Source organism: Lepus europaeus, chromosome 9, assembly GCF_033115175.1.
Source record: "Lepus europaeus isolate LE1 chromosome 9, mLepTim1.pri, whole genome shotgun sequence".
Taxonomy (NCBI): domain Eukaryota; kingdom Metazoa; phylum Chordata; class Mammalia; order Lagomorpha; family Leporidae; genus Lepus; species Lepus europaeus.
The window spans coordinates 14,526,617-14,553,632 of record NC_084835.1 but is presented as its reverse complement, the minus strand read 5'-3'; the positions used below and the strand labels follow the sequence as shown (position 1 = coordinate 14,553,632).

General features: G+C 60.0%; 1 protein-coding gene across 4 annotated transcripts; it reads right to left on the bottom strand.

The window, feature by feature from the left end:
- Nucleotides 1-2,119: 2,119 nt before the first annotated feature.
- Nucleotides 2,120-14,777, bottom strand: KLF15 (KLF transcription factor 15). Of its 4 annotated transcripts, XM_062200586.1 has the most exons (3): nt 14,680-14,777; nt 9,841-10,914; nt 2,120-3,301 (listed from the first exon to the last, which is right to left on the bottom strand). In XM_062200586.1, the coding sequence occupies exons 2-3, from the start codon at nt 10,887-10,889 to the stop codon at nt 3,133-3,135; spliced, it is 1,218 nt and encodes a 405-aa protein (XP_062056570.1). In that variant the 5' UTR covers nt 10,890-10,914; nt 14,680-14,777; the 3' UTR covers nt 2,120-3,132. The 4 variants fall into 4 exon arrangements, with proteins under 4 accessions (XP_062056570.1, XP_062056568.1, XP_062056569.1 ...); XM_062200584.1 differs by having other exon boundaries at nt 3,209-10,914; XM_062200585.1 differs by lacking the exon at nt 14,680-14,777 and adding an exon at nt 13,275-13,703 and having other exon boundaries at nt 3,209-10,914.
- Nucleotides 14,778-27,016: the final 12,239 nt, after the last annotated feature.

Below are 27,016 nucleotides of genomic sequence, written 5' to 3'. Positions count from 1 at the left end.
GTGCCAGGCACTGCACTAACTGCATTTCCTATTTTAATCCCGCTCCCTCCTTTCAGGCCCCCACCCCCGAAATTCTGCCTTTGAAATAAATAAATAACATCTTAAAGAAAACAAAAGTTAAGAAAAGGACTGGTATTGTGGTGCACAGGTTAAGCAGCTGGCTGCAAATGCCAGCATCCCACAGGGGCCCTGGTTCAAGTCCCGACTATGCCGCTCCCCATCCAGCACCCTGGTAACGCTCCTGGGAAAGCAGCGGCAGATTGTCCAAGTACTTGCGCCCCTGCCACCTACGTGGGAGACCCAGATGACGTGCCTGGCTCCTGGCTTCGGCTTCGCTCAGCTGGATCTCCCACCTGAGTGGCAAGGGGCCCTCAGGAGCACTTGAACCGTTACCTGCTGCCTCCCAGGGGCATTAGCAGGAAGGAGCAGCTGGGACTGGAACTGCTGCTCCAATATGGGGGTGCACCACGACGTCCATCTCCACCACCTCCCACACTGCGCTCAGACTCACGTGTAGCGCGCTTTCTTTTCTTCCTCGTTCTGCCGTTGCTCTGTTCCCTTGTAATCTTCCGCCTCTTTTCAGCCTGGCCTGGTGCCCCCCTGCTGTGGCAGCCCTGCTCTCTGTGGCCTCCCGGGGGAGCCAGGGTGACGTCTTCTTCACTGAAGGTGGCTGGGTGTCCCCGAGCCCCGTGGGGTCTGCAGGGGATCTCAGAAACTGCTCTCTGCCTCCATCTGTACCTTTTTTTTTGGGGGGGGGCAGGTAGAGTTATAGACAGTGAGAGAGAGAGAGACAGAGAGAAAGGTCTTCCTTCCATTGGTTCATTCCCCAAATGGCCGCTACGGCCAATGCTGCGCCAATCTGAATCCAGGAGCCAGGAGTTTCTTCCCGGTCTCTAATGCAGGTCTCTAATGCAGGTCTCCACTGCCCTCCTGGGCCACAGCAGAGAGCTGGACTGGAAGAAGAGCATCCGGGACTAGAACCCGGCGCCCATATGGGATGCCGGTGCCGCAGGCGGAGGATTAGCCAAGTGAGCCTCGGCGCCGGCCCCCATCTGCACCTTTGACAGCACCCCCCACCTCCCCCAAGCCCTGCCAGCATCACAGCACCTGCTCAAACGTGGTGTTTGTCACAGCGTCGGCCTCACCCTCACTCTCGGTCCCCTCGTTCATGTCCCCGCTTCCCAGCTGTGACCGCACAGGTTAGCACTTAGCCCATCCCCAGCAGCTCTCCTCTGCTTCTGCCTTCGACACTCCCAATCCATGCTGCAAGAAAAAAAAATGAGCTTCCCCCAAAGCCCTGAGGCTTTCTGCCTGCCCCTCGTGGCAGACCCTGATGGGCACGACGAGCCTTTGTGTCTGTGTACGGGAGTCAGGATTCTGTCCTGCGCAACCCGGGCCTCCCCCACAAAGCATCCCAGCCCCTGCATGGGGCCTCCCGGCTCCTGTCCGCACGACGGCTTCCCTTCCTGACCGTCCGCTGCCTGGGAAGCCGGATTGTTGGCTCCACCCTCGTCGGGACGCCTCTTCTAGGAGTGTGGATGAAGTCACAGGGACCCGAAGCCACCCGGTGCCCTGTGGCGCCCCCATGCTGGGCAGGTGCAGTTCTGCTGGGCTCTTGGGGAGGCAGAGCCCGCTGCGAACACCGCACCAGGTAGCAGCGATGCTCCGGCAGCAGAAACAGCTGTGGCCTGCACAGTCTCCTGCCTTCTCGCACGTTCCAGCTGGGCGCACACGTGGAGATGGCGTGTTCCGGCTTCCCTGGCAGTGACAATGATTGAGTGAGTGTGCAGCGCTCAGCCTGTGCCCGGAGGGCAGGGAAGAAGCCTCTGCCTGTGTGAGGCTCCTTGCCCACTCAGTTACCTGCAGTTACCAAGTGTTGGACTTGGGTTGATGACCGGGAAACCATGCGAGTGCCGAACCCCAGCAGCGGGCCTGGGGCTGGGCTCTTTGGGTTCCCAAGAGGGCTCCGGTATTCCTCGGGGAGCAACACAGGGTCCCCTGAACTCTGGAAACGCGAACGTGGGACTCAGCTCCCAGAATCGTCGCCCCATGCGCGCAGGTACAGGCCGAGCGCGGACACAGCACACCCACGTCCATATCCACAAGCCGCCGGTGAGTTCTTTTTTTTTCTTTTTATTGGCAAAGTAAATATATTTTTACGAAGGACCAAAGAAAATATACATAATTGTAACATATGTACACCAGCTTTATAGATTTTTAAAATTTCAAATGTACACAAATGTTGATGTTATTAAAAGATAGTTTATGTAGATGTACTTATGTACAGTTTATTTACATACATTCATAGGATGTGACAGAAACCTGGCAACGCAAGCTAGTTCATTTGATATTAATTTCTAGACGAGATAAGGAATGCATTTCTAACCCGGGGGGGTTGAAGGTGCTAGCTACTTCTATACCCACGCAGCCTGCTCCCCGCTCCTCCCCGCAGTGACCCCAGGGCTGCTGTTTGCATTCGTCTGGGGCCCCAAAGGAAGACACAAGCCAGGCTGCTCAGAGCGCCGGCTGTCCGTCCGTCTGTCCCGCACATTTAACTCAAGCACATGCACTCTGACCTCTCTCCTGCCCCTCCCCGCCGGCGATCCTGCTGACCGAGGCACTCTGGGCACTGCCGCCGGCCCTGGCACCCCAGTGCAGCCCCGCACTTCTGGCTCATTTCCTTCTTCCCAGCATGGCTCCCTCTGGGAACTGAACATTTCACAAGTGCGCATTTCTTCTTGGCTAAGCAATACAGGGCTGGCCCCGGCCCAGGCGGAGGGCCCAGTGGGAGAAGGGCCAGGCCTCTCCCCCACCTCCCCCGCCAAAAAAACTCTGCCTCCAGCCGGCGACGGCCACGAGGGGAAGGCACAAAGGCACCGAGCCGGCCTCCAGCCCCGCGTGCGCGCTGGAGACCCAGCCCCCAGGGACGCGGGTGTTCGGCTCTCGGTCCTCCCGGGAAAGGCATCAGGTGGCGGGGCGCTGGGTTCACACCTCCCAGGCTTCGGAAGAGGGGCTGGTAACATTGTCACGGCCCTCTCACGGAGGGAAATAAATTATTGCTTTAAAAAAAAAAAAAAAAGAACCCCACTACGGGGCTGGGGCCCGGGGCGGGGCAGGCCGCGGGGGGCGCGCTCAGTTCACGGCGCGCACGGGGCGGCCGCTCCGCGGGAAGCGGTGCACCTTGATGTGTTTGGAGAGGTGGTCGCTCCGCGCGAACTTCTTCTCGCACACGGGACACTGGTAGGGCTTCACGCCGGAGTGCGAGCGCCGGTGCCGCGACAGCTCGTCGGAGCGCGAGAACCTACGGGACAGGGCGGTCAGCGAGGCCCCGCCCGGCCGGCGCCCACCCAGCAGCTCCGCAGCCTCCTCCGCAGCGCGCGGGGAGCGAGCGCGGGCTGTCCGGTTCTTAAGGGATCCAGTCACTTCCGATCTGCTGGGAGAAGTCGCCTTCCAAGGAGCTGAGAAGCATAAAGCCAGGGCTTCCTGCCGGCCCCGCGGGGGTCCACGCTCAAGGCGCAGGGCCTTCCCTGGGCAGCTGGTCAACCAGAGCCCAGGACTTACCTGGCCACTCTGCCGGGGCTTCAGAGGCCACGGGCCTGCCCGCCCCCTTGGACCAGCGTTCCCCAGGGGCATCTGAGGAGGGGCGTTCTCGGGGGAGGGGGGCTTGGAGAAGGAAGGGGCCTCCCCAAGAACCACAGTGGGCCCGGGGTTCTCGTTTTGCTCCAAGCAGGGAGGTGGGGGCAGGGAGTCCTCTGACCCGAGCCCACCTCACTCCTGGACCCTGGTCCTGGAAGCTGGGTCCCCTAAGACTCCCCCAAACCAAAGTGCACGCCTGCAAAATGCCCTTCTATGGGGGGAGGGCTCCCCTGACGGCCTGCAGGCAGGTGCCCAGAGGACACACAAGGGTCAGAGTTGGATCAAGGCACCCGGGCGGCCTGGCTTCATGGTCTGAGGCTCTGCCCATCTGACCCTGTCCTGGCTGCCAGACCCCTCCCAGCCTGCCCAGGCCACTGTCCACCAGCACACATCGTTGCCTCCTCCCTGTGCTCAACCAACACAGACCATCCTTGGTCCCTTTTACCACAGGATACTTGCACATCCTGTTCCCGCTCCCATTCTCTCCTGCCCATTCCTTAGAGCTCAGTTGAAACGTCCCTTCTTCCAGAAAGCCCTCCAGCACTGCATCTCATTCGAGACTCCCATGGCATCACGTGTCTCTTTCCTTGTTCTCGCCACTGTGCAGGTTTAAGTTAGCTCCAACTTTTAACGACTGTCCGTCTGTCCCACAAGGAAGGATGAGCCTGTCTGGGTCCCTGTCGTCTCCCCCCGTGACCAGCCCTGTGTAGGGTCCTTGCTGGGTGCTCAGTAATTACAGCGGAAGAGAGGGTAGAGCAGGCACCCCCAGAAGAACCGAGAGCCGTCATGGGGGCGGGCAGTCTCGGTGCGCACACACGTGCATACACAATTGCTGATTCACACCTACACAGCTCTCCTGCACACACACGCACGCACGCAGAAGCATCAGGCCCGACACCTGTTCCTGGACCCCTGGCCACAAGGAGAGAGGCAGGTTAGTACCCGCCTGGTACCCATGACCCAGCCAATGGGAGGGGGCTACTGGCTGCTCTACCTTGACCCTGTGGATGGAGGCCTCGACCCCACAGCCTGGGGTGAGCTGGGGGACCCAGCAGGAAACGCACGGGGCAAGGAGGCGCCACAGTCCTGCTCCCAGACAGCAGACTCTGCACCTGGCGCCCAGCACTCCAACGTGCATCCTCGAGGGTGGACAGTGAAGTCCAGCTGTCCCGTGGGCCAGCTGAGGGCACTGAGGCCCAGCGTGATGAGGCCTTGACCCATCAGGGTCACTAGCAACACGAAGCTGCCGGAGGCCGGAGCAAAGGTGTCGGCCCAGCCCCTGCTGCAGCCTTCCCGGTCCTGCTCGCCCTGGTGAGAGCAGATGCCCTGGCCCTCTCCACCTTGCTGGGCGCTGGGTGTCACCGGGGCGGAAACAGGGTTCCTGTGCCCTGGCACCCAGAGCCCCAGCCCGTGTCCCAGGGCCAGGGCCAGCTGCCCCCAGCTGCAGTGGGGCACACAGCTCCCAAGCTGATGAGCGCTGCAGGCAAGACGGTGGCAAGTGCTCAAAGAGGCCAGAGTCACACAGCCTGCGGGGCCCTGCTCTCGGTCCTGGCCTTGGCTGTCCCCACCCACACCGGGTGCCCTGTATGATCCTGCACAAACCGTGGAGACGTCCCGGGCCTCAGCTTCCTCCCTCGGCCAGCCACAACCCCGGGGATCCCGCCTGTCTTCCAGGACTTCTTGGAGGCTAAAAGCAGTGGCAGGGAGCCACAGCTGCCCTGTGGTCACGGTGCCATCCCGGGCAGGACAGGTGGCGAGGGAGACTCGCCAGGCCACAGACCAGGTTGATCTGCACCCTGAGCCCCTGCCTGTGCTGGCGCCCGAGGGCACTGTCCCTGGGAAGAGAGCTCTCAGAAGGCCCCTGCCTTGTCCCCGTGTACCACGTCCTCCCAGACCGCAGCCTACACAGGGGTCTGCGCTGCACCAGGGGCATCGTCTGTAGGAGTAAGCGAAGCCTCAGTTTCCCCTTCTGCAGAAGGGATGCATGCCCACGACTGTGAGACTGCACAGGGCAGCGAGTCAGGAGCCCAGACTGAGGGGCCACGAGCTCGCGACCAGCCTGGAGCTCAGCACAGGGCCGGGGCCTGGTTCACCCTGCCGACTTGCAGAGCTGGGACGTGCAGGGCGCCTGGTCACGCCAGCACCTCCGTGTGAAGGTGCCCCTTCCTTGAGACACTCACCCACCACCCACCGGCAAGTCATACAGTCACAGGGACTGCGATGTGGATGGTGCTCCCTACATTTGCGCAGTGTACAACCTGCCCAGCCACACCCGGAGCTTCTGCCTCCTGCGAGGATGTGGTCAGAAAATGCCTGAATATATAGGGGCAGCAGCAATGCAGGGCTCCAGAAAGGAGGCTGGGAGCCAGGCCATCGGGTTTGAATGCTGAGGTCTGCGACCTCAGACTCGTAACTTCCCCATTCCCTGGGCCTCGCACGTCCACTGCAGTTGATGGCCGCGCTCGCTGCTGATAGCTATGAAAAAAGGGATTCCTTCTGTGGTGCGCAGCTTGGCCATTCCAGAACAGGATGTTCTGCTGCGAGAACAAAGCAGACCTGTGTCGGACGGGAAGGCAAGGAAGCTTCCTAGAAGGCAGGCTTGGGCGCTTCCCGGATGGCCAGGCCAGCCTAGGGCGAGCTGCGTTCCAGCCCCGCAGACGGGATGGGGAACCTGGGTCCAGGACAACAGCAGCAGGCAGCAGGGGCTGAGCACCGGGGCAAGGGACAGCCGGCGCAGGGGGAGGGAGGGCACGCGGGCTTGTCCTAGGGGCACCTCGCCAGGGCAGCGCCGGCCCACCAGGGCCACGGGGAAGAGCAGCAGAGGCCACGGAATGTGGAAAGCCCCCATGCAGTGTGCAGACAGGCTATGCCGCAGGGAACGGGCGGTCCTCCCAATGCTAAGCACGCCACCCTCCACCCACAGGTGTGTAGAGGGGGCCGGGGCGAGGCTGCTGAGGCTGGGAGTGGGGGTGACAGGAAGCCCCAGCTGAACTGCAGGTTCTGCCACTATTTGCTGTGTGACCACGGAGGGCTTGCTCAGCTGTGCTGTGCCTCAGTTTCCTCCACTAGGAAACGAGGCCCACACCCGGTGCCAGTCTTACAGAGCCACCGTGAAAATTGAATGGGGCAACATCCATGCAGGCTCAGAACAGCACCCGCGGGCACCAGGGCTCCTGCTGGCATCACACCTGCTACTCTGAGTTCCTCCCCTAGCCCAGAAACACAGCACCCAGAGAAGCCAACAGCCCAGGGTGGGAGAGGCGCTGAGGCACCCATCTGGGGGTGCACCTCAAGCTCACAGACACCAGCCGTGTCTGCCAGGGCAAGTGGTATGACTGTCACGAGCTGGGTTTTGCTGCTGTCAGTTGGGCACCGGTGCCCACACCAGACGGCACTGCGAGAGGGCTCCCGGGGCTAACGCACGTGGATGTGGGCAGGACACAGACGGGGCTGTTGCAGAAGCAAAAATCTAAGCCATTGGCCCAGGTGCTGCAGGAGGAGGGTGGCCTTGGGGACAGGGGGCACACACAGGGCCCGTGTGCAAGAGGGAGCCCGAGCAGCAGAGAGGGGGCTGGTGGGGGTAGTTCTCACTCAGAGAAGGGAAGAGGCAGGCAAGCAGACTGTGTGGGCCTGGGGTCTGAAGTCTGGATAGGAATTTAAGGGTGTCAAGTGCACTTACAGAGGTGATGAGCTCCCCATCACTGGAGGCATTCAATGAGGGCATCAGGTGGGGGGGAATCCAGCTCTAAGAGCTGACCCTGATGCCTGGCATACAGTAACCGGTCAGTCAACCTAAGGTGTCCACGTCGCTTATCCAGTCCTGTGCAGACTGAGCTGCCCCAAAGCTGGGTCCATCCTCCCCAGCCTGCTGCCTGGAGCTGCAGGGTCTCCCACCCTTGGACCAGCTGGTGCAGACAACGGCCACGTGGACGGGAAAGAGCACTGGCCATGCACGCCCATAGGTGCAGGATCCTCGCGCTGGGCCTTTCTTGTGTCCTCTGGGAAACAGCCCTCCCAGGAAACAGGTGCCCTCGGCTCCTGGCCAGACACTGCCCGGCCAGATGTGACTGCATAAAGGCCAGCTGTGCTCCGGGGGCCTTGGGCCAGCTCCCTGGGCCGGCACTGAGGTGACCTCACCATGCCAGGTACGCCCTGCCTCGTCCCCTACCAACTGGGTCCTGGGCAAGGAGACCACCGCCATCAGAGCTGAATCTCCTCCACAACTCTTCCCTTGTACCCCTCTTGCCACGGGGAGCTCACTCCCTCCTGTAGCCACTGTGTGGAGGGCAGAGCCACCCTCTGGGCTGAGTCCTGTCTGCTCTGTGGCCTGCAGGACAGTTGGGAAGAAGGCAGACCTGCCTCCCGCTGGAGGAGGGGGCAGAGTGGGCGGCCTTGACCAAGGATCAAGGTCTCCCCTGCAGCCTGCCCTCCCTGCCCCCACTGCAGGAGCTGGTGGGGGGGGGGTAGCACCTGGAAAGGTGAGACCGTGCTGAGTCAGGATGGGTGCCATGGAGAGAGGCTACCTGGTGAGCAGCTGCCTGACACCTACATGGTCCCTGCCCGCCCTCAGCGAGATAGGCCGCTGCCCTCGGGGAGCCAGGCCAGTGCCAGAGCACCCTGCACACTGACCCTGAGCCGCGCAGCGCTGGCTTCCACGGTGCAGCTGAGGGAACCGACACTTGGCAGGTGCAATGCCCGGGGGCACTGGGCGAGCTGGGGGCTGACACAGGGGTGGGCTTAAGCCCACTGCCTTCCCCACTCAAGGCACCACCATTCAAGGCATGCCTCTGGGGCCCCTCTGTCCGTCTCAGCTCCGCCACCCACATGGTGCACCCACTCCTGTGTCCTGCCTCACAAGCAGCCTGGCACCCGCACCCATAGGACAGGTCAGGGGGTGCCGCTCAGCAGGACGCTGGGGGCTCTCCTGTCTGGCCGGGCACGAGGCAGTGCTGCCCTTATTCACGTAGGGAAAAGGCCTTGTCTGGTCTGCTCCATGGAATGGGATTGTCAGTGTCACAGCCTGCATTCCCTAAGCAGCTCACCGGTGCCACCTCGGCCAGCCAGCACCCCTGCCTCAGGCCCACTCCAGTGCCTCTCAGAACCAGAGCCCAGCCAAGCAAACAGAAGCTACAAGCAGCTGCTTGTGTGCCACACCCACACCCACACTTGCACACATGCACACACAACCACAATGTGCACAAGCACAGGGCGTCACGCGGCTCATACAGGACGAAAGCAAGATGTGCACACGCGTGCGCGCACATACACACGGCTCCAGGCCTGCATGCAGGCTCACGCACGCACACCCACATCCCGACACATACAGTGGCAGCCACGGCAGCAGGGAGCAAGGCTGTGCTGATGGCACCTGTGGCCCTCCCAGGCAGGCCACGGATTCCACCCGTAGCGGCATGGGAGCTCATGGTAGGCTGCCTGCATCTCACCAAAGATGGTGAGTGGCCTCGGGGGCCACGGGGATGCTACTGACCACCCAAGGGCCAGGTAGCCATGCAAGCCCCTCCCCCGCGGAGGGCTGGTTTCTCTGTTCGTGTAGAGCAAAGCCCTTAGAGGAATTTGCCACCTTGGCCAGGCACCCAGGTCCTCCTCCTTGGTTGGCCTCTGTGGTCTCCCCAGCACACCACTGGGTCCCCAGGGAGGAAGCGAGTGCCAGGCCCGGTGCATGCGGCCCAAAGACCCCGGGAAAGGAAGCTCACCCCAGCATGTGGGGAGGCAGCATCTTCAGGATGTGACCTCTCTAATCGGACCCCTTCCACAAAGCAGCGAGCAGGGCCAAGTTCCTCAGCGCCCTGGGACAGAAGCGGGAGGGCCGGCGGTACTTACCCCGTGGGTGCTGGCCCACAGCCTCTCCATCGTTCTCAGTGGTCGCCTGAGTGCCGCGGCCAGGCCTCTACCCTCACCCTGCACCGGGAGACCTCCCCAGCGGGCTGCACAGGGTCCCACAAGCCTTACCTGATCGTTAGGAAACCGGAGCCCAGCCGGCTCCCGGCCTGAGTCAGCAAAAGTGACACAGAAGCCCCTGGGCAGCTGTGCCAGCTCTGGCCCTGACCTCCCAGCTGCACCCTCACGCCCCTTCCCGATCGGCTTCCCCTAACGGTGGCTAGAACGGCTTTGGACACAGACCCCAGCTGGTAGCTGGGGGCAAGGGCTTGCTGCCCGCCCAGGCCTGCCCCGCAGCATACTGACCTCCAGCCACAGCCCGGCCAGGTGCAGGCGAAGGGCTTCTCGCCTGTGTGCCGGCGCAGGTGGGCTTTGAGGTGACTGCTTTTGGTGTACATCTTGCTGCACCCGGGGAAAGTACATTTGTGCATTTTGATGAGTTCCGCTGCTGGGTTCTTGGGGAACTTCTGACCCACGAGGAGGCCAGCAGGGCCGGGCCCCAGAGGTCCTGACCCGATGGGCTTGGCCGCAATGGGCACGGGGGCTATGCGCACGAACTTCGAGGGGAGGTTCAGGTTGGAAGAGGGTACCACCTGCGGCACAAGCGCAAAGGTCTGTCCCTGGATGTTGACCAGGAGCTGGGCCACCTTGACGTTCTCCGGGGCCTGGCCCGGGGAGGCCGGCCCTGTGCCTGATTCCTGCTTCACGGGCACCGGTTGGATCTGCAGCAGCACCGGGATGGGGCCGTCGGACGCCGGCCCCCCGCCTGGGCTCTGGGCGCCGCCCACACCGGCAGTACCTGGTGGAGGAGGACAGCGCTCTCTCCCGCCGGAGCCAGAATGGAGGTGGCTCCGGTGTGGCCCGACGGGGAGCTCCCCACTGGCCTCCAAGTCCTTGCTGCTGCTCTCCGCGGTTTCTTTGGCTCCTGGCTCCATGTTCTCCTCCAGAAACTCTTCGATTTCTTCCAGGGTGGGCTGGAAGGGCCTGGCGGCGTCATCGGGGTCACCCACGGGAAACTCGGGGAAGCAGAAGTGCTCCCCCTTCCCAGGTGCCGGTGCCCTGCGCCACGACCCCCAGGCCACAGGGCCACTGCTGGCCCCGATGCTGCCACCGCCGCCGCTGCTGCCCAGTGTGGCTTGGGACAGCAAGAAGTCCAAGATACTGTCCTGGCCCTCAGTGCCCAGGCCTCCACTGTAGCAGGAGCACAGGGCCTGCGAGTCCGGGCTGGCACAGGAGCAGGGGCTAGAGGCGTCGCTGTCGTCTTCCGAGAGGGGTGAGGGCAGCATGTGGTAGGCCCCACGGCCAGCCAGCCTGTCACCCGAGTTCTCGCCCACTGGAAGCAAGTGGTCCACCATGCTGGCCGGGCCGTGCCGGTGGCGGCTGCGGAGGAGGGACAAGGGAGGCCTGGTCAGAGGGTGGCACGCTCACCTGACGTGCCGTGGAGCCACGGCCCCCACCAAGCCTGCCTCCGGCCGCCCATGGCCAGATGCCCGGAGCCTGCCTCCATCCCAGGGGAGAGCTGCGCCTGCGAGAGTGTTTTCTGAAATTGCACCACCTGTTTGCAAAAGAGCCCTCTCCAGACCCATTGCACAACGCGGGGCACTTCTGGTTTCAGACAATTTTCCAGAATGATCCTGGAAAGGAACATACACGTGTGTGTGTGTGTGTGTGTGTGAATGTATGCATGAGAGGCGTACTGGGGAGTGGTCAGCTCCTGAACCCCAGATCAGCTAAGGCCCAGGGGGTCCCTGCCTGAGGACCCCTAACCCCTGACTCATGCCTGTTGAGTCACAGAAGTGGGGCGGGAGAACAGCCAGTTGCCCTCTGACCCCTGCACTATAGGGTCAGATTGGGCAAATACAAGTACAGGCTGCCAGCTACATGTGTATTTCAGATGTTAAAACGTGTACTACTCTTAATATGAGCCTGCGAAGGGACATAGCTACACTAGAAACTTCTTTTATCTAAGATCCAAATTCAGCTGGATTGCCCGTGTTGCAGCCAGCACCCGTGGTTTGGAGGCCAAAAACTTAAAGACCACAAAGTATGTGCCCTCCAGAGGGAAGACGGGGAGGCAGCAGTGGCTCAGAGGGGCCGGAGCACAGTGGAGGAGCCGAGCTTCTCTCCTGTCCCCGGGAGAGGCAAGGACAGGTTTCAAAGAGACCCAGGTGGCAACACATGGAGAGCACCCACCTAGCTACCTCCCCCGGCTCCACAGCCGTCTAAGTGGGACACGAGGAGGAGACCCCCTTGGCCAAAGAGGAAGCTGATCTGTTTCACCCCATGGCCGCGCTCTCCCAGCTCGGGCTCGGGACACTCACCGCTTCGCAAAGCTCCAGCGAACACCTGTCTCCCGGCTAGACAGTGCGCGCCATGTCTCTGCCGGGTCCCTAGTGCCGGGCGAGGCACCTGGTGCCCAGGAGGGGCTCAAAGGACACTGGCAGAGAGGAAACAGGGAAGCCAAAGGCCATGCTGCTTCCAGTGTTCAAGGAGAGTCAACAAAACACGGCTATGGCAGGCCCACCTCTCTGGACCTTTGTCCCTGCCCAGTGGCCACAGTCGGCTGTGTGTTAATCCAGGTTGGTGATGAGGATGAATATTCTGCACCTGAAACCAAGTTCCCTGTTGCCTGGTGTCTCCTCCGACCCCCACCCCTAGCCGTCCCTAGGACCACTCCAAGGGCCAGGCCCCCAGCGCTGCCCATGAGCCAACAGGCCAGCCTCATCAGCTTGTGCCCTGGGATAAGACCTTGCTCCCCTCCCCTAACCTCAGTTTCCCCATCTGACTGCAGGACCTTTGACCTCCATCCTCAACTCAGCCACGAAGCTGCAGGGAGCTCCAGGGAACCAAGGCAAGAGCTGGGCCCAGAGGGCAGTTTCGCCAGGAGGACTTTTTCATTTAGAAAAAAAGACTCAGCTAAGGGTTTAAAACTGGGAGCGTGCTCTGACACAGGCGCCATTCAACAGATGAGACGCTGGGAAGGCGGGAAATCGCCAGACAAGACGAAGGGCCACGGGAAGGGCCAAGCAAACACTCCACCCCAGGTGCTCCCTCTCTGCTGGGTGGCTTCAGGCAGGTCGCACAACCTCTCTGTGTGTGGGGCTTGGTCTGGAGGGGAGGGTTCCACCAGCAGTGTCCTGGGTGCATCCCCAGAGTGACACATGCTAAGGACTTGCACCGGGTCGGGCACACCACAAGCGCCCGCAGGTGCCAGCCACTAGCATTCGGCTCCTAACATGCAGAGAACACAGGGTCGTTCTGGCCCTGCTAAGGAATCGGGGACTCCCGCCCTCCTGGGACCCATGGCAGCCCTGCTACAGAGCCTGCCTTGAAACGTGATTGACAGTCCGAAAGGCGACATTAAACGGTTACCATGAATGCCAACTGTGCCGATGATCCTGAAGTTACTTTTTTTTTTTTTTTGAAGGACATAAACGGATACACTCAGGGATAAAATGATAGAAAAAGAAACGGGAGTAAGCACAGTGGGGGAGGGAGAGAAGGAAGTAAACCCCAGTAGGTCTACAAAGGAAGAACCCAGTGGCCCCACGGAAGCCCAGCACCTGCTCTGAATGGCAGCTCAGCTCTGAGTGCCCAGCTCCTGGGCCCTGAGCCCCGACACCTCCCCCGTGCGGCCCTCGGCTCCCAGACCCCAGCTCCGCCCACGGTCTTTCCATCAGCACCCCTTAGGATGCTCCTGCTCGCGTTGTTGTGCACTCGCCGTCCCGTCCACCCCTCACCAGAATACGAGTGTACGGGCCGTCCAGTCCCGGGCCGCATTCCAGAGTCTAAAACTGGGCCTGGCAGCGTGTGCTGAATGAGCGAGAGGGAAAGGCGCTGAGCGAGCCGGGGCAGGCACAGGGTCTTCCTGCGGGGTGGGCGTCCCCGCGGCGGGACACCGAGGTACGGAGAGCCCAGGACGGACGGGAGCGCCCGCCCTGGGAGAGAGGGCGCGCGGGGACTGGAGCCGCTCCGGCCCCTAAAAACAGCAGCACGTGGCGCGGCCAGAGGCGCAGGCTGCGCGCAGGGGGAGGGGACGCGCTGTTCCGGGCACCGTCCCCGGCCGGCCGCTGGACTCCGCCCCCTCCCCCGGCCCGGCCAGGCCTGCTGTTTATCCTCCCGGGGACACAGCGGCTGCAGGAACAACATGTAATTGATAACAAGCGGAGCGCCGGCCAAGGGCTTGCCATTGGGTCAGCGCGCAGATCACGGGGGTGGCAGCAGGGGCCGCCCTTCAAAATAAGAGTCTCTGCTCCTGCGTGGCCCGCGGGCCCCAAAGTAGCAGAGTTGCGGTGTCTTCGCACCTGTAGGGCGGTAGGGGCTCCCCGCGGGCTCCGGGTCCGCGGGAGGAAGATTTGGGGGGCGCAGACAAGCCGGGGGAATTTTGTCACCTCTGAGGCCGTGGGGGGGAAATCCCCTCTGCCCTCCAGGAGAGGGGCTCCCACGGGTAACTCCACGGTGGGGAACGTCTGGGACCTCGGGGACTCGGCGCGTGGGGGCCCGGAATGCAGGACCCGCGAGCGGTGCGGGGCGCGCGTTTCCGTCCTGGGAGTGCGTGTGCGGGGTGGGGCGTGGCGCCGGCGGCCCACGGGGCTCCCGGAGGGTCCCGAGAGCGCACGGCGGCCCCGCATGGGTGCCCGAAGGAGTGGGGACGCAGGGGGCGGGTTCGGACCCTCGGCGGAGCCCTGGAGCGCTGCCCACCGGGCACCACGCCCTGGGCTCGCGCCCCCTCCCTCTCCCCTGCCCCCGCCGCGGTGACCGACAGTAACCCTCCCACCGCGGCCCGCCGCCCCCCACCCGGGCCGGCCAGCGCGTCCTCCGCGCGCTCCTCCGCCAGGCCCGGCCGAGCGCCCGCCATATGGGAGCGCCGGCCCGCAAGGAGCGCCACGGACACGCGCGGCCGGGCGTCCAGGCTGCCGCGCGGACCTGAGCGGGGCAGGTGACGGGGGCCTACTAGGGTCTACCCCCCACGGACCCCTCCGACCCCTGTCCCGCGGGTTCACCCCACGGGTCCGACACTTTCCCGGGCGCCAGCGCAGAGCCTCGGACAGCGGCGCCGGCGCAAGGCCGCGCGCCCCGAGCCCGGCCAGCGCCCTCCCCGCGTCCCGGCCGCCCCTCGGCCACCCCCAGCCGCGTTTCTCCCACCTGAACTCGGCGCACGCCCGGCCGGCGGCCAGGCCCCGGCGGTCCTGCGGCCCCAGGAGCTGGGCTGCGCTGGGGGCGGCGGCCCGGGTCCGGATCCGGCGGCGGCCGCGGGCCGAGCCGCGGGTCCTGCGCTCGCTCGCTCGCCCGCTGGCCCGCGGGTCGCTGCGGCCGAGCACTCGCCCGCCCGCCGCGCTCTCGGCGCTCACTCCGGGCAGCTCACGTGACGCCGCGGGCGCCGCGAAGGCTCGCAGGAGGCTCGGCCCCGGGCGCGCGCCCCATTGGCCAGCGCCGCGCGTCACGCGCCCCGCCCCGCCCGGGCCCCGCCCCCGGCCGCTCCGGGCGGAGCGCGGCCCGCGCGCTGTGAGCCCCGGAGCTGCGGGCCCTGCACTTTGCGGGACCCGCGCGCCGCGGGCGGCCCGGGCCCCAGCCCCAGAGCGGGGTCGGACCTGCGTGCCGCTCTCCAGCCCTGGCGCGGTAAGGCCGCTAGGCGCCCGAATCGGAGTCTTGGGGAATTACGGTATCTGGCGGTGACCGTGCAGACGGTGCGCTCCGGCAGCGCTGCCACCGCGCCCCGGGGCGGTCTGGGGAGCTTTGCGGATCCCACCCCAAACCATGGACGCGTGTCTGGGGTGGCGGGCACCTTTCTGAAGTGCTTCCGTCGTGTGCACGGGGGCTTAATGCCCACGGAGCCCAGGGCCAGCCCACAGGGGCTGGGCGCCCCGCTGAGTCCTGTAAGCCACACTTCGGTGGCTCCTTCTCGCGCCGGCTTCTCGGCCGGTCCCGGCACTGGGAGGAGAGGCGCCTTGTGCTGTAGGGGCAGAATTTCCAGGCAGACCCCTTCGCGGGCTTTCTGCATGCGGGGGCGGGGGTGGGGGTCTGGGGCCTCTGGCTGAGCAGCAGGTGGGTGTTGCGCACACAGCTGCCCCTGCGGCGAGGAGCCAAACCATTGGGAGACTTGCGCTGAGGATGAGGGTGGTGGCAGGCTTACTTGTTGGCAACACTCAAAGCCCTCCGGTGGCAGCCTGGGCCGCGTGGGCAGCAGGGTGGAACCCGCTCCCTGTTCCAAGAGACAGATCTGCACAGGTCAGCTGGGGGCTTTGTTGGCTCAAAAACTTCCAGAGCTCACATTTCCTCCAGATAAGAAAGCCCCTGTTCTCTCCACAGTCCTCAGTGTGCCACAGGACCGAAACCGTCACTCGGTGCCCAACCTCTCCTTGTATCTCTCTCCCCACGGCTTACAGTACTCCAGCCACGCTGGCTTCTCCAAACATGCCAGGCCCTGCCTCGGGGCCTTTGCACTTGCTCTTCCCCAGAACTCACGTGGCTCCCCTGGTTTCTTCAGGCTTTATTCAGATTTTACTCATTCGAGGGGGAGGACCCTGCCTAGCCTCACCCCTAATCTGTTAACAGGGCCTCTGATGTCCTACTGCCATATCCCACTTAAGTTTATTTCTAAGGACTGATTACCTTCCAACTTATCAATTTGACATTTTATTTACTCCTCCAATAAAATTACGTTCACCAGGAGAAATGATGTCTTTCCATGTGCTCAACTGAACACAGCTCCAGCACCAAACACCAGCAAATGCCCGATTGTACAACATAAGAACTATTGGCAGACTTAAAGGGAACAGGGCCTGCTTGAAAGGAATTCAGTAGAAGTGAGGAATTCACCCCAAACAGGTGGAGAAGCTGGTCACCGGAGGAGTTAGAACAAGTGTCGAGGAAGCAAGCCAGGAAGCTCCCAACCAGATCTGCCTGGCTCAGTGCAGTACCCACCTCCGTGTCCCTAGCACCATCCAGCCTTCAGATGCCAACTCAAACTTGACTTCCTGGAGACACATTCCCATCCCAGCCCATCTCCTACCCCGGGCTAGATCAGGACTCCCACCTGTCCTCCATGGTGTGGTGCCCAGAATACAGGAGGGGCTTAATAAATGTGCACTGAGTGACTGAGTGAGTGAACTAGCCGGCAGGGAGCTGCTCTGCCTGATTAGCCAAAAAACTGCCTGAGCGCCAGATCTGGCATTTACCCCATGGCTAGGGAGGGGAGCTGAATGAAGCCAGATGGTGCTCTTCAAAATGCACATGGCAGGGGCCAGCGTTGTGGCGTAGGAGGTCCAGCTGCTGCCTGCCTGCAGCATGGGCATCCCATATGGGCGCTGGTTCAAGTCCCAGCTGCTCCACTTCCAATCCAGCTCCCTGCTAATGCACGTGGGGAAGCAGCAGAAGATGGCCCGAGTGCTTGGACCCCTACACACAAGGGAGAGACCTGGAAGAAGCTCCTGGCTCCCAGCCCTGGCCGTTGCAACCATTTGGGGAGTGAACCAGCGGATGGAAGACCTCTCCCTCTCTTTCTCTGTAACTCTGCCTTTCAAATAAATGAAACAGATCTTAAAAAAAAAAAATGAAGACAGCAAGGAAAGAAAAAACTCACAGTGGTGGAACCTCATACCTTATTTCCCTCCATGGCAATTCCTTCCCTATTTCTACATAATCAAGCAGAGAAAAAGGCCTTATAGGCTGTAAGTTGTCTCGTTCAGATGCTGCGTGACTTTGCCTGACCTTACCTGTAAAACCACATGGGCCTGGTGCCTTTTGGGGAATACTGGTCTTTGCTCCATCCTGGGATTTTGCACAGTTTAACCACGATGTGTCTGGTTCTAGATTCTCTTTAGTCTCCTCGCCCTGTGCTCGGTACATCCTATAAGCCTGAAAACACCAGTCTTCTACAGTTCAGGGAAATCCTCTCACTCCCCGTGCCCCTCGCTGTCTGCCTGTGTTTCTCCCTCTCCACACAAACACCACTTTATCTCAGATGCCCTGCTTGACTCTGCCCACCAACTCAAACAGCATGCCCAGTGCTCTAGCCTGCTGACCTTGACGTATTTTATTTCATGGTCCTGGTTTCATATTCTTCGCTTGTTCACTGCCTGTCTCTGCTACATCCCCAGAACGTAAGATACTCCAGAAGTACCTGTTGAGCCAATGAAGAGATTCTTCCTTCTTGCTTCTTGTAACATTAAAAGCCACGAAGTCTCTGGACATGCTCTTTAGGCTCAGCATTCTCTTCCTCGATGCTGGTCATCACCTTGACCTCACCTCTGTCCCACACACAGGCCCACATCATCCTCCTGCACCCCAAGACCTCCAGCTTCTACTTCGGCTTATGCCTGCCACAACCCAGCCTGCCTGCAGCCGGGGAGAGGGCGCCATTCAGTGGTGTGGTGGTCTGGGCATAAAGGGACCAGGGTGGCCTGAAGACAGGTGGCCAGGGACTTGGGGCCACTGTATCCGCGTATCCACGCTGTATATGCTGCCTGCCCAGTAGTCACACCCTGCACCTACTGCAGATAGCAGATCCACTGTCACAGTCTGTGCCGTAGTTCCCCGAGTAGCAGCCCTGGAGCACACAGCAGTGAGGCTGCCTAAGAGGGGGCATGATGCTGCTTTTAAGTAGCCCCTCCCACATCTCCAGGAGAGATGAGAACCACACCCACATAATCACTTTCACTACAGCCTACAGTTGTCACCGCTGTATCTTATTAGTAGCTATTGCTCATCTCGATAAACTGTATCGAGTATAGGCGAGCAGAGTGGCTCTAGGGGTGAGAACCCCCTGTGATTGCAGGCAGCCCCTGTGGCTCTGGGAATGCAGCCCCCACAGAGAATTCAGGATCCTATAGGACTAACGCCTACACGTTTCTGAATTTCCAGCATTACAGAAAGGCGTGAAAGGGAAAGTAAAACCCTGCCCAGCCCAGTCCCCCCACCCTCTCTGCTCGTGGTTGCTGTTCATGGTGCCCCCAGGACCTCTGGGATTCTGCATTGGTTGCTGTGTCTTTTGGTCCCTGTGAGAAGCAGCATGGGCACGCTGCCTGCAGACACCAGAGAAGGGTGCAGTGGGTTCCTGAGTGAGTTTCTCCCACAGGCGGCACTGGCAGGAGACTGCAGGATGGGAGGGAGGCGAGTGGGGTTTGTGGCCCCTCCTGGCTGCCTGCACGTCGCTGTTCACTGAGGGTGTCCCTTTCCCAATGGCCACAGCCCCCCCAGGAAGTCTTTCTGGAACTCTCCCTGACTCCTCAGGCCCCTGCACTACCTCACCCAGGTGTTTGCAAACCGTCCCCACGTTAGAGTTGTGGGGAGCGCCCGAGTGTCCTCCAGGGCTGGACCAGTGGCCTTTGCACGGCTACAGACAGAATCTCTTCAAGGCATCATTCAGATGCAAACTACGTCTCTTCTGCAGCTTCCACTGCATCTTCTAAACCTAAAAATCCATCTCCCGGGGCTGGCATTGTGGCACAGTGGGTTAAGCCGCCACCTGTGACACAGCCAGCATCCCATATGAGCACCCTTTCAAGCCCTGGGATGCTCAATTTCCTACCCAGCTCCTGGCTAAAGCACCTGGGGAGGCAGTGGAAGATGGACCAAGTGCTTGAGCCCCTGTCACCCCCAGGGGAGACCCAGATGGAGTTCCAGGCTCCAGCAGCTATTGTGTGTGTGCATGTGTGTGTGTGTATCTGTCTCTCTCAATCTGTAACTCTGCCATTCAAATAAATAAATAACTCTTTACAAAAGAGAAAATCTACCTTCTGTTTTCTCTTCTTAATGCCACTGTTATTAGTGAACTCCTCATGTATTTTGAGTACACTGTCAAGTAATTTTCTTTTCAATAATGATGCTTGGAAGTGAAATTTTCTAACTTTGTCTAAAAATGTGCTTAGATTTGCTGTCATATTTGATTGATCAAAGTTGACAAAATTTGTGGAAAATTTTGATGAGAAGTCTCTTTTGCTGCAAAAACAAAAACAAAAAACCCCAGCTTTTAAATCTATGCATATGACTGGGTCTTCAACAGCTGTCTGGAAAATGCATATTAGAAAAAAACTGCATAGATTCCAAAATGTTTTGCGCCAAAATAAACTTTCTTTTTTAAAAAAAAAAAAGATTATTTATTTGAAAGTCAGAGTTACACAGAGAGAGGAGAGGGAGGGGGGAGGGGGAGGGGGAGGGGGAGGGGGAGAGGGAGAGGGAGAGGGAGAGGGAGAGGGAGAGGGAGAGGGAGAGGGAGGTCTTCCATCCGATGGTTCACTCCCCAATTGGCCGCAACAGTCAGCTGCTTCTAGATCCCCTATGTGGGTGCAGGGGCCCAAGCAATTGGGCCATCTTCTACTGCTTTCCCAGGCCATAGCAGAGAGCTGGATTGGAAGTGGAACAGCCGGGATTTGAACCGGCACCCATATGGAATGCTGATGCTTCAGGTCAGGGTGTTAATCCACTAAGCCACAGTGCTGACCCCCAAAATAAACGTTCAAGTTCCATCTTTCTATGAATGTTTTGAGGTGCCCTTGAGAATTCGAGGTTTAGAATAATTCCTGTCCAGAGCTTTGACGATGCTCGCCCGTGGTCGCTAGGTGTCCAGCGTGGTGAGAGATGTTACCCCAGCCAGCACCCTCCCTTCCTGCAAGTTTGACATCCTGAGATCCTCACTGAGGTGGCGGCATTGGGGGCTTTTGAACATGAGGAGGACGGAGCCCAAAATCAGCCCCCAAGGGCTCCCTGCGCCCACCCCCACCCCCCTGCACCACCGCCACCACCAGGGGCCCAGGGAGGAGGCGCTGTCTGTGACCCAGAAGCAAATCTCCTTGGCCCGAGACTTCCCAGCCTCAGGACTACGAGAAGTCAGTTTCCGTTATTTGCAAGCCAATCGGTCTTCATTTTTGTTTCAGCAGCCGGAGTGGACCGACACAGCGGCTGCAGGCTTGTTTGTTTGTTTGTTCCTTTCTGTCTCTCAGCGCTTTGGGATCTCCTCCCCTTGATCATGCGACGTGTCATCGTGAGTCACCCTGGCCTCGGCAGCAGCTCATTCATTCTTCTCGTGTTGGGTTGGCAACGAGAGGGCAGCATCATGTTTCCTTCAGCGCTGGGAGATGTTCCTGTCGCTCTTGGTGCAACCCTCCTCCTCCTCTTTCCTTGCCTCCTGGATCTCGTCTCTGATGGCAGACAGAACTGCCAGTTTGCCATCTGTGCGACTACCCTCCTAGCGTGGGTTTCCACACCATCTTCTTCCTCTGCTCTGGCAGAGTTCCTTGAACTTTGGCTTTTGGGGCTTCTAGTGATGTTCTTTTATTCTTATAGTGTTGGCAATTGTATTTGAGGCTTCTGGGCAACTTCTCACAATTAAAAGCTACTCTTTTTGGGGCCAGTGCTGCGGTGTAGCAGGTAAAGCTGCCACCTGCACTGCTGGCATCCCATATGGATGCCAGTTCAAGTCCCAGCTGCTCTACTTCTGATCCAGCTCTCTGCTATGGCCTGGGAAAGCAACAGAAGATGGTCCAAGTCCTTGGGCCCCTGCACCCACCTGGGAGACCCAGAGAAGGCTCCTGGCTCCTGGCTTCAGATCAGTGCAGCTCCAGCCATAGCAGCCAATTGGGGAATGAACCGTGGATGGAAGACCTCTCTCTCTCTCTCTCTCTCTCTCTCTCTCTGCCTCTGCCTCTTTGAAACTCTGCCTTTCAAATAAATAAATAAATAAATATTTTTTTTTAAAAAGCCACCCTTCTCACACAAAAGGTATCCTACTCCACGCACCGGCTCACACCTTGCCCATCTCGCCCCACAGCGTACCCTTGCGGTCTTTGCAGGTAGTAGCTCCTCATTCCTTTCGTGGTTCCAAGGATGAGCCTGGTTTCCATCACACTCGCTAGTGGATCGAGCCGAGGTGGTTCTGAACCTTTCATGTTTACAACTTTGTATGAACAGCCCCGTACACGTGTCCGGCCAGCTGCGGGGTGCCTGCTGGAAATGCAATTGCAGGCGAGCGGAAGTGGGACATTTGTGATGGTGGTGGCTTCTGTCCCATCACGCACTCGCTCCCAGGGCTCCCGTCAGCAGAGCCGTCTCCGCCTGTGGATCCTCCACCCGCCCAAAGCTCTCTGAAGGTGTGGTTTTCTATTAGCTTTTGTTCCTTGGATGTGATCAGTTTGGTGGTGTCGTCTCTCTGGTGCTGTTGGTTTCCTTGGGTGTTCCTTCCCCAAACGCCCCGCAGTCCTGCCCACTCAGAGGCTCTGTCTACAGCCCTGCCTCATCTGTGGCACGAGGTCTGTGCGGCTGGACCGTGGAGTCTGCCCGCCAGCATCCCTGTCCGCCCCTGTGCTCGGGGAGGTGGCTACAGCCCTGGTCCTCAGTGCTCCTCACCATCCCCCCACCCCGTGCCCATGGGCGGGGCATGAGGAGGAGAGGTCCCACAGGTGCAACAGCACCATCTTGTGCCGGAAGCCAAGTCCCAGAGCCTTGAGGCCCCACCCCCCAGCTCAGTCCTATCCGGCCCCAAACGTGGTACTTCAGCTGCCATGGGCCCTACGTCTCAAAGGACTTCCTCATAGCCCTGTGGCCTCAGGTGCCCCTGCCTCAGCGCTCCTGCCCACCACACCATTCCCTGGCCATGAGTACCAGCGACCCCCCCTACCCGAGCACAGCCCAGAATCCTGCTCCACACCTGCTCCCAGGACACTGCGGGTCTCGGAGGGAGCTGTGATGTGGGCTGTGCCCATTCCGCTCCCCATCCCATGAGCACCTGGAGGATGGTAGCCAGGCTCCGGAATATTCTGTCCCTGTGCCACAGTCCTCTCCTTTGGAGCACTTTATCCAGGGTTTGTCTCCAAATGGCACAGGTGACAGTCCTCAGACCCCCTTCTCCCCTGCTCAGAACTCCCAGTGTCACAGAGAGCAGAAGTGGCCCAGCCTCCCCACCACTGGCCCATGGGCCATGCAGACGCTATGGTGCAAGGGTACCTCCTTCACTTTGCTTCTCCCATGCTCAGTGCACAGGCCAGGTAGACAATAATAACACGAGTGGGGGCAGGGAGGGGGAAGGAGCAGCAGGTGGAAGGGATCAGACCCCAGCCAGCGTCACAAAGCAGAAACTGCCTTCCAAGTGTGAGCGCCAGAGGCGGGGGGGGGGGGATACTCAACACCCAAGCCTGTTTCTACCGGCATCTCTTTGTGTCTCTGTTACCAAGGACAATACTCTCTCCACAAGCCAGGATGTCCTGTCAAAGCAGGGAACGGGCCGCTCTTGGCTGCCACAGTATGGCGTCCAACACTCCCTCATCAATGCTGATGGTCCCCTGCTCACCATGTATCGACTTGAGATTTTTTTGACCTATGATGGTGTGAAGGCGACACGCGTTGCACAGAAACCACACCTGGCTTTCTGTGTTGGGATTGTGTACTGGGCTCGTGCCTGCTGGCCCAGTCCCCTGGTGACGCTAGACAGTGGCAGCGAGAGCAGCTCCCAGACAACCCCTTGGTCATGGGGGCACCGCAGCAAACACAGCTCTGTGCTCTGCTCTGAGCCGGAGCACTCTGTGGCTTAGGTGAATCCAAGCCGTTTCAGCTTAGAATATTTTAATGGGTTTACCAGGACGCCACCCCATCGGGCACCGAAGGACACTTGTATTTGACATACGAGTGGCTGAAGTCTTTGGAGCCAGGGCTGTTTCTTAGCTCAGTGATTCCTGACTTGTTGGGTTGAGTTTCCAGAGTGGTACTGTCCAGAACTTTCTAGATGTTCCCTACGGAACACATTCCCTAGTGCATATCATGTTGGCCAGTGCCTGTCTGAGCTGGAAATACATTCAGAGAGGAACGCACTTCTAACAGAGAGCACAGCCATGCGCTGAAATGAGACAGCTCTGCTCCTGTCTTTGGATGCCCAAGGCCAGCAGGTGCAGCAGCCACGCAGACACCTGCCCCTCCCCGACACACAGGCCACAAGAGAATCCTCACAGCAGCAGCGGTCCCAATGACAGCGGCCAACTCAGGGACTCCTAAGCCACGCCCACGTGGGAGGGGATGAAGAGCTGCCCTAGCCTGGAGCAGGGGTTGCAAGCAATACAAGCAAGGTGGTGGAGAAGGAAGTTGGGGCAGGGGCGGGGCACAGCCGCAGGCTGGACGGAGCGTGGCACCCACAGTGCGACAGCCTCTGCTGGGTCACACAGCACAGCCAGGAGCTGCGTGGGGCTTCCCATTTCACAGGACAGAAACCAGAAAGGCGGAGGGACCTGCCTGTGAGAGTACAACTAACGTCAGGACCAAGGCAGGACAGGAGCCCAGACCTGGAGGCTGCTCTCTCTGCCCTTCCCTCCCAGATACTGGACACAGCTGTCCGCCGGCATCCACAGGGCCTGCTTCTAGGACGTCCCTTTCCCTCGCCAAACTAAAATCCACGGACGCTCAAGTGCCTTAGAGAAAACTGCGTGTTTCTTGCACAGAACATAGGCACACCCTCCCATAGACTTTAAATTGCCTCCAAATGACTTACAATACCCTTTACCTGTAACAGCTCGCTAAGAAGTGGGTGGACCGTATTGCTTAGGGGACAAGGACGAGGGTAAAAGTCTGTGTATGCAATGTTTTCTTCCCCAACTATTGTCTGGCTGTGGTTGGCGGACTTTGCCGAGGCAGGCTCCATACAAGCACCTGTATTTCCCTGCTCCACGCCAGCAAGCTGGACTCTGGCCACTTGCAAATGACCTCTCTAAGGAATCCGTGCCGGCAGGCTGAGGATGGATGGATGCGGAAGATGGTGCAGAGACAGCTCCAAGTCTAAATTAGAAGGGAACAGGGCAAAGGAGGCCATTCCATGGAAGCAGCCGGCAGAGCTGTCCCGGACGCCGGGACAGCAGTGAGGGGGCAGCCTGCCTCAGACCTCACCAACAACCACTCCCTGGCTTGGCAATGCTTATCAAACCAGCATAGTCAGAGGGAGCACCTGCAGGTCTGTGTGGCCTCCCTGTATTGTCAAAGCTACCAGGTGAGTGAGCTGGGAGGGGAAGGAGGAGCCCTCCCAGGAATATTTATGCAAATTTATGTGGGAAACAGCAGCCCGATTGGTTGGGAAGAGCAGGAGCCCCCTGGACAAAGCTTAGCTAGGAGGGGGCAGCAAGGTCGTGGGGTTCATATTTATTCTGCCCCGTACTGTGCTAGCACCTTGAACCCAGCATTTACAGTTGGGGAAACAGGAATGGAGAGGTCACCCACCCGGGGCACAGCCACAGGAGCTGTGTCTAGAACCAGACCCTCACAAAGGAGTGGGCATGTGGGGGTGGGCGTGTCTGCTGCCTACTGAGGCCCAGGAGGGGCGGGGAAGGAGCCCCTAACAAGCTGGGGGGAGGGGCTACAGGTAGTAACTAGTGGACAAGGCCAGCGTCTGTGGGGAGCCTGCCCTGACAGTAATGAAACGGCCGAAGCTGCTCAGTGGAGAAGAGGTCCATTTCAGGCTCCTGGTTCCGAAGGTCCACGGTCCGGGACCGGGCGGTTCTACCAGTCCCAGCTGTGCTGGTGGTGCAGATTCACAAGGCTAGGGCATTGACAGCACATGTGTCTGTGTGGCCTCTTACAAGGGCTCAGGCATGGGACTCCACGCCAACGACCCAACCCAATTCAATCCCTTCCCAAAGGACTCCCTTCTGCGTGCCATCAGCGTACAAAAATCCCGCCTCTCAGTACCATGAGCATAAGACTCTGGGGACCAAACCGTGTGAGTTCAGAGAGACTGATATTGAACCCACAGCAGGCAGAACAGAGTTCTGGCACACACCTGCCCCGAGCTCTGCTGCCCCAGGGTCCATACTCTCTTTGCACCCGCACATCCGTAAACACCCCACCCAACCCCAGCCTGGAAGGCCCAGCAGTGACCGGCAGCCACACAGGGCACAGGCTAGCCTACTGCCAAGAAATCAAGGTGAAGATTCTCACCTGGCTCGGAGACTTAAGACAGCTGCGTCTTTAGCCAGAGAGCTCTCTCACATCGCCCGCCCAGCATCCCAGCTGCTAAGTCAGGGCTGGGAGGGCAGCGAGCTGGTGCCAGAGGCTCCAGTTCATTCTATCTTCCTGTTCCACGTGGCCCCAGATGACTCCTACCACACATGGGCTCCAGCCTGGCGGAAGGACAGAGGGAGAGAGAGTGGAAGACACAGATCCTTCCCACGGGTGCACCTGCTGGAACGAACCACAGCCCAGATCAGGACATGATGTAGGGGGCTGGGAACCCAGGGACAGATGGGAGTTTGGTCCTGTCCCCAGCAGCCACAGAGACCTGAGCAAGTGGCCACCCTCTGTGGGTCTCTTTCTCCCCTGCACCAAGAGTTCAGCCAAAACACCCCGGGGCACCGACCAGGCCCCCAGAGCCTCTAAGTGTTCTCGGAAACACTTCTATGGACTACCAGCTAATATAATAGCTACCTTTATCGAGTGCTTACTGTATACCCGGCACAGAGCCCAGAGCTAACACTTAGGCCAGGCTAGGTTCCAAGTGCTTGACAAATTCCACCTGACTTAACTCACACAGCCTCCCCTGGGGCAGCACCACTGTTACTCCCACGGGCACGGCGAGCCCATCGCACAAGAGCCGACTGCCAGGAAACGGGCATGTGCAGAAGCACAGAACCAGAGAGGCTTCTTGGAAACAGATGGTAGTCAGGCCCACTCAGCGCAGACCCCGGATGGCAGGAGGCACCACATGAAAAGGAAAGATGGGAATCCTTAGTGGAAAATCGGCCCAGCTGGGGCCTGAGCGTGTCTGACACAGGAACCAAGTTCACGGCCACGACTGAAGAGGGACGGAAACCACCTCCCGGCCCCAGCCAACCTTCCCCAGATGAACCTGGCCCAGCGGGCCTCGATGGGTGACAGGAAGTTAATAAGTCACTGCTGCCTGGGTAAAGTCCTCCAAGCTAACGCACGTTGTTCTGGCCACCCTTGGGCCTGCAGTTCCAAGCCCCTGTCCCCCTGGAAACCCAGGTGACCAGGGTCACCTGGCCGGTGGTTGGCTCAAGCAGCCCAGGGTGAATGAAAGGTGAGCCAGGCTGCGGCCGCTGTCCAGTTGTGCGGGGCCGGCTTAACCCAGCCTGACGCCAGCCACTGACCACACTTGGGGAGGAAGACCCTGTCCCTGTTCCCTCCAAACACAGAAGGGAACACAGGCCCACGCAGAGTAAAGACCACATGCAAAAGGCCCTGGGAAACTGCTGCCCTCCACTCTGATCCGAGAAACAGAGTAAAACAAGATACCCTCGTCATCCACCCAACCGAGGTATTTCCTGCAGGACAGAGGCTCATCTGGTCCATTTCCAAAAGCAACCTCATACAACAGATATACTCTTTGAGTGAGCAAAGTCTACATTTAGAAACTGACACCATGGGGGACCGTCGCTGTGGTGTAGCGGGTTAAGTTGCCGTCTGCACGCCAGCATCCCATATCAGTGTCATTTCGAGTCCCGGCTGCTCCACTTCTGATCCAGCTCCCTGTTGATGTGCCTGGGAAAGCGGTGGA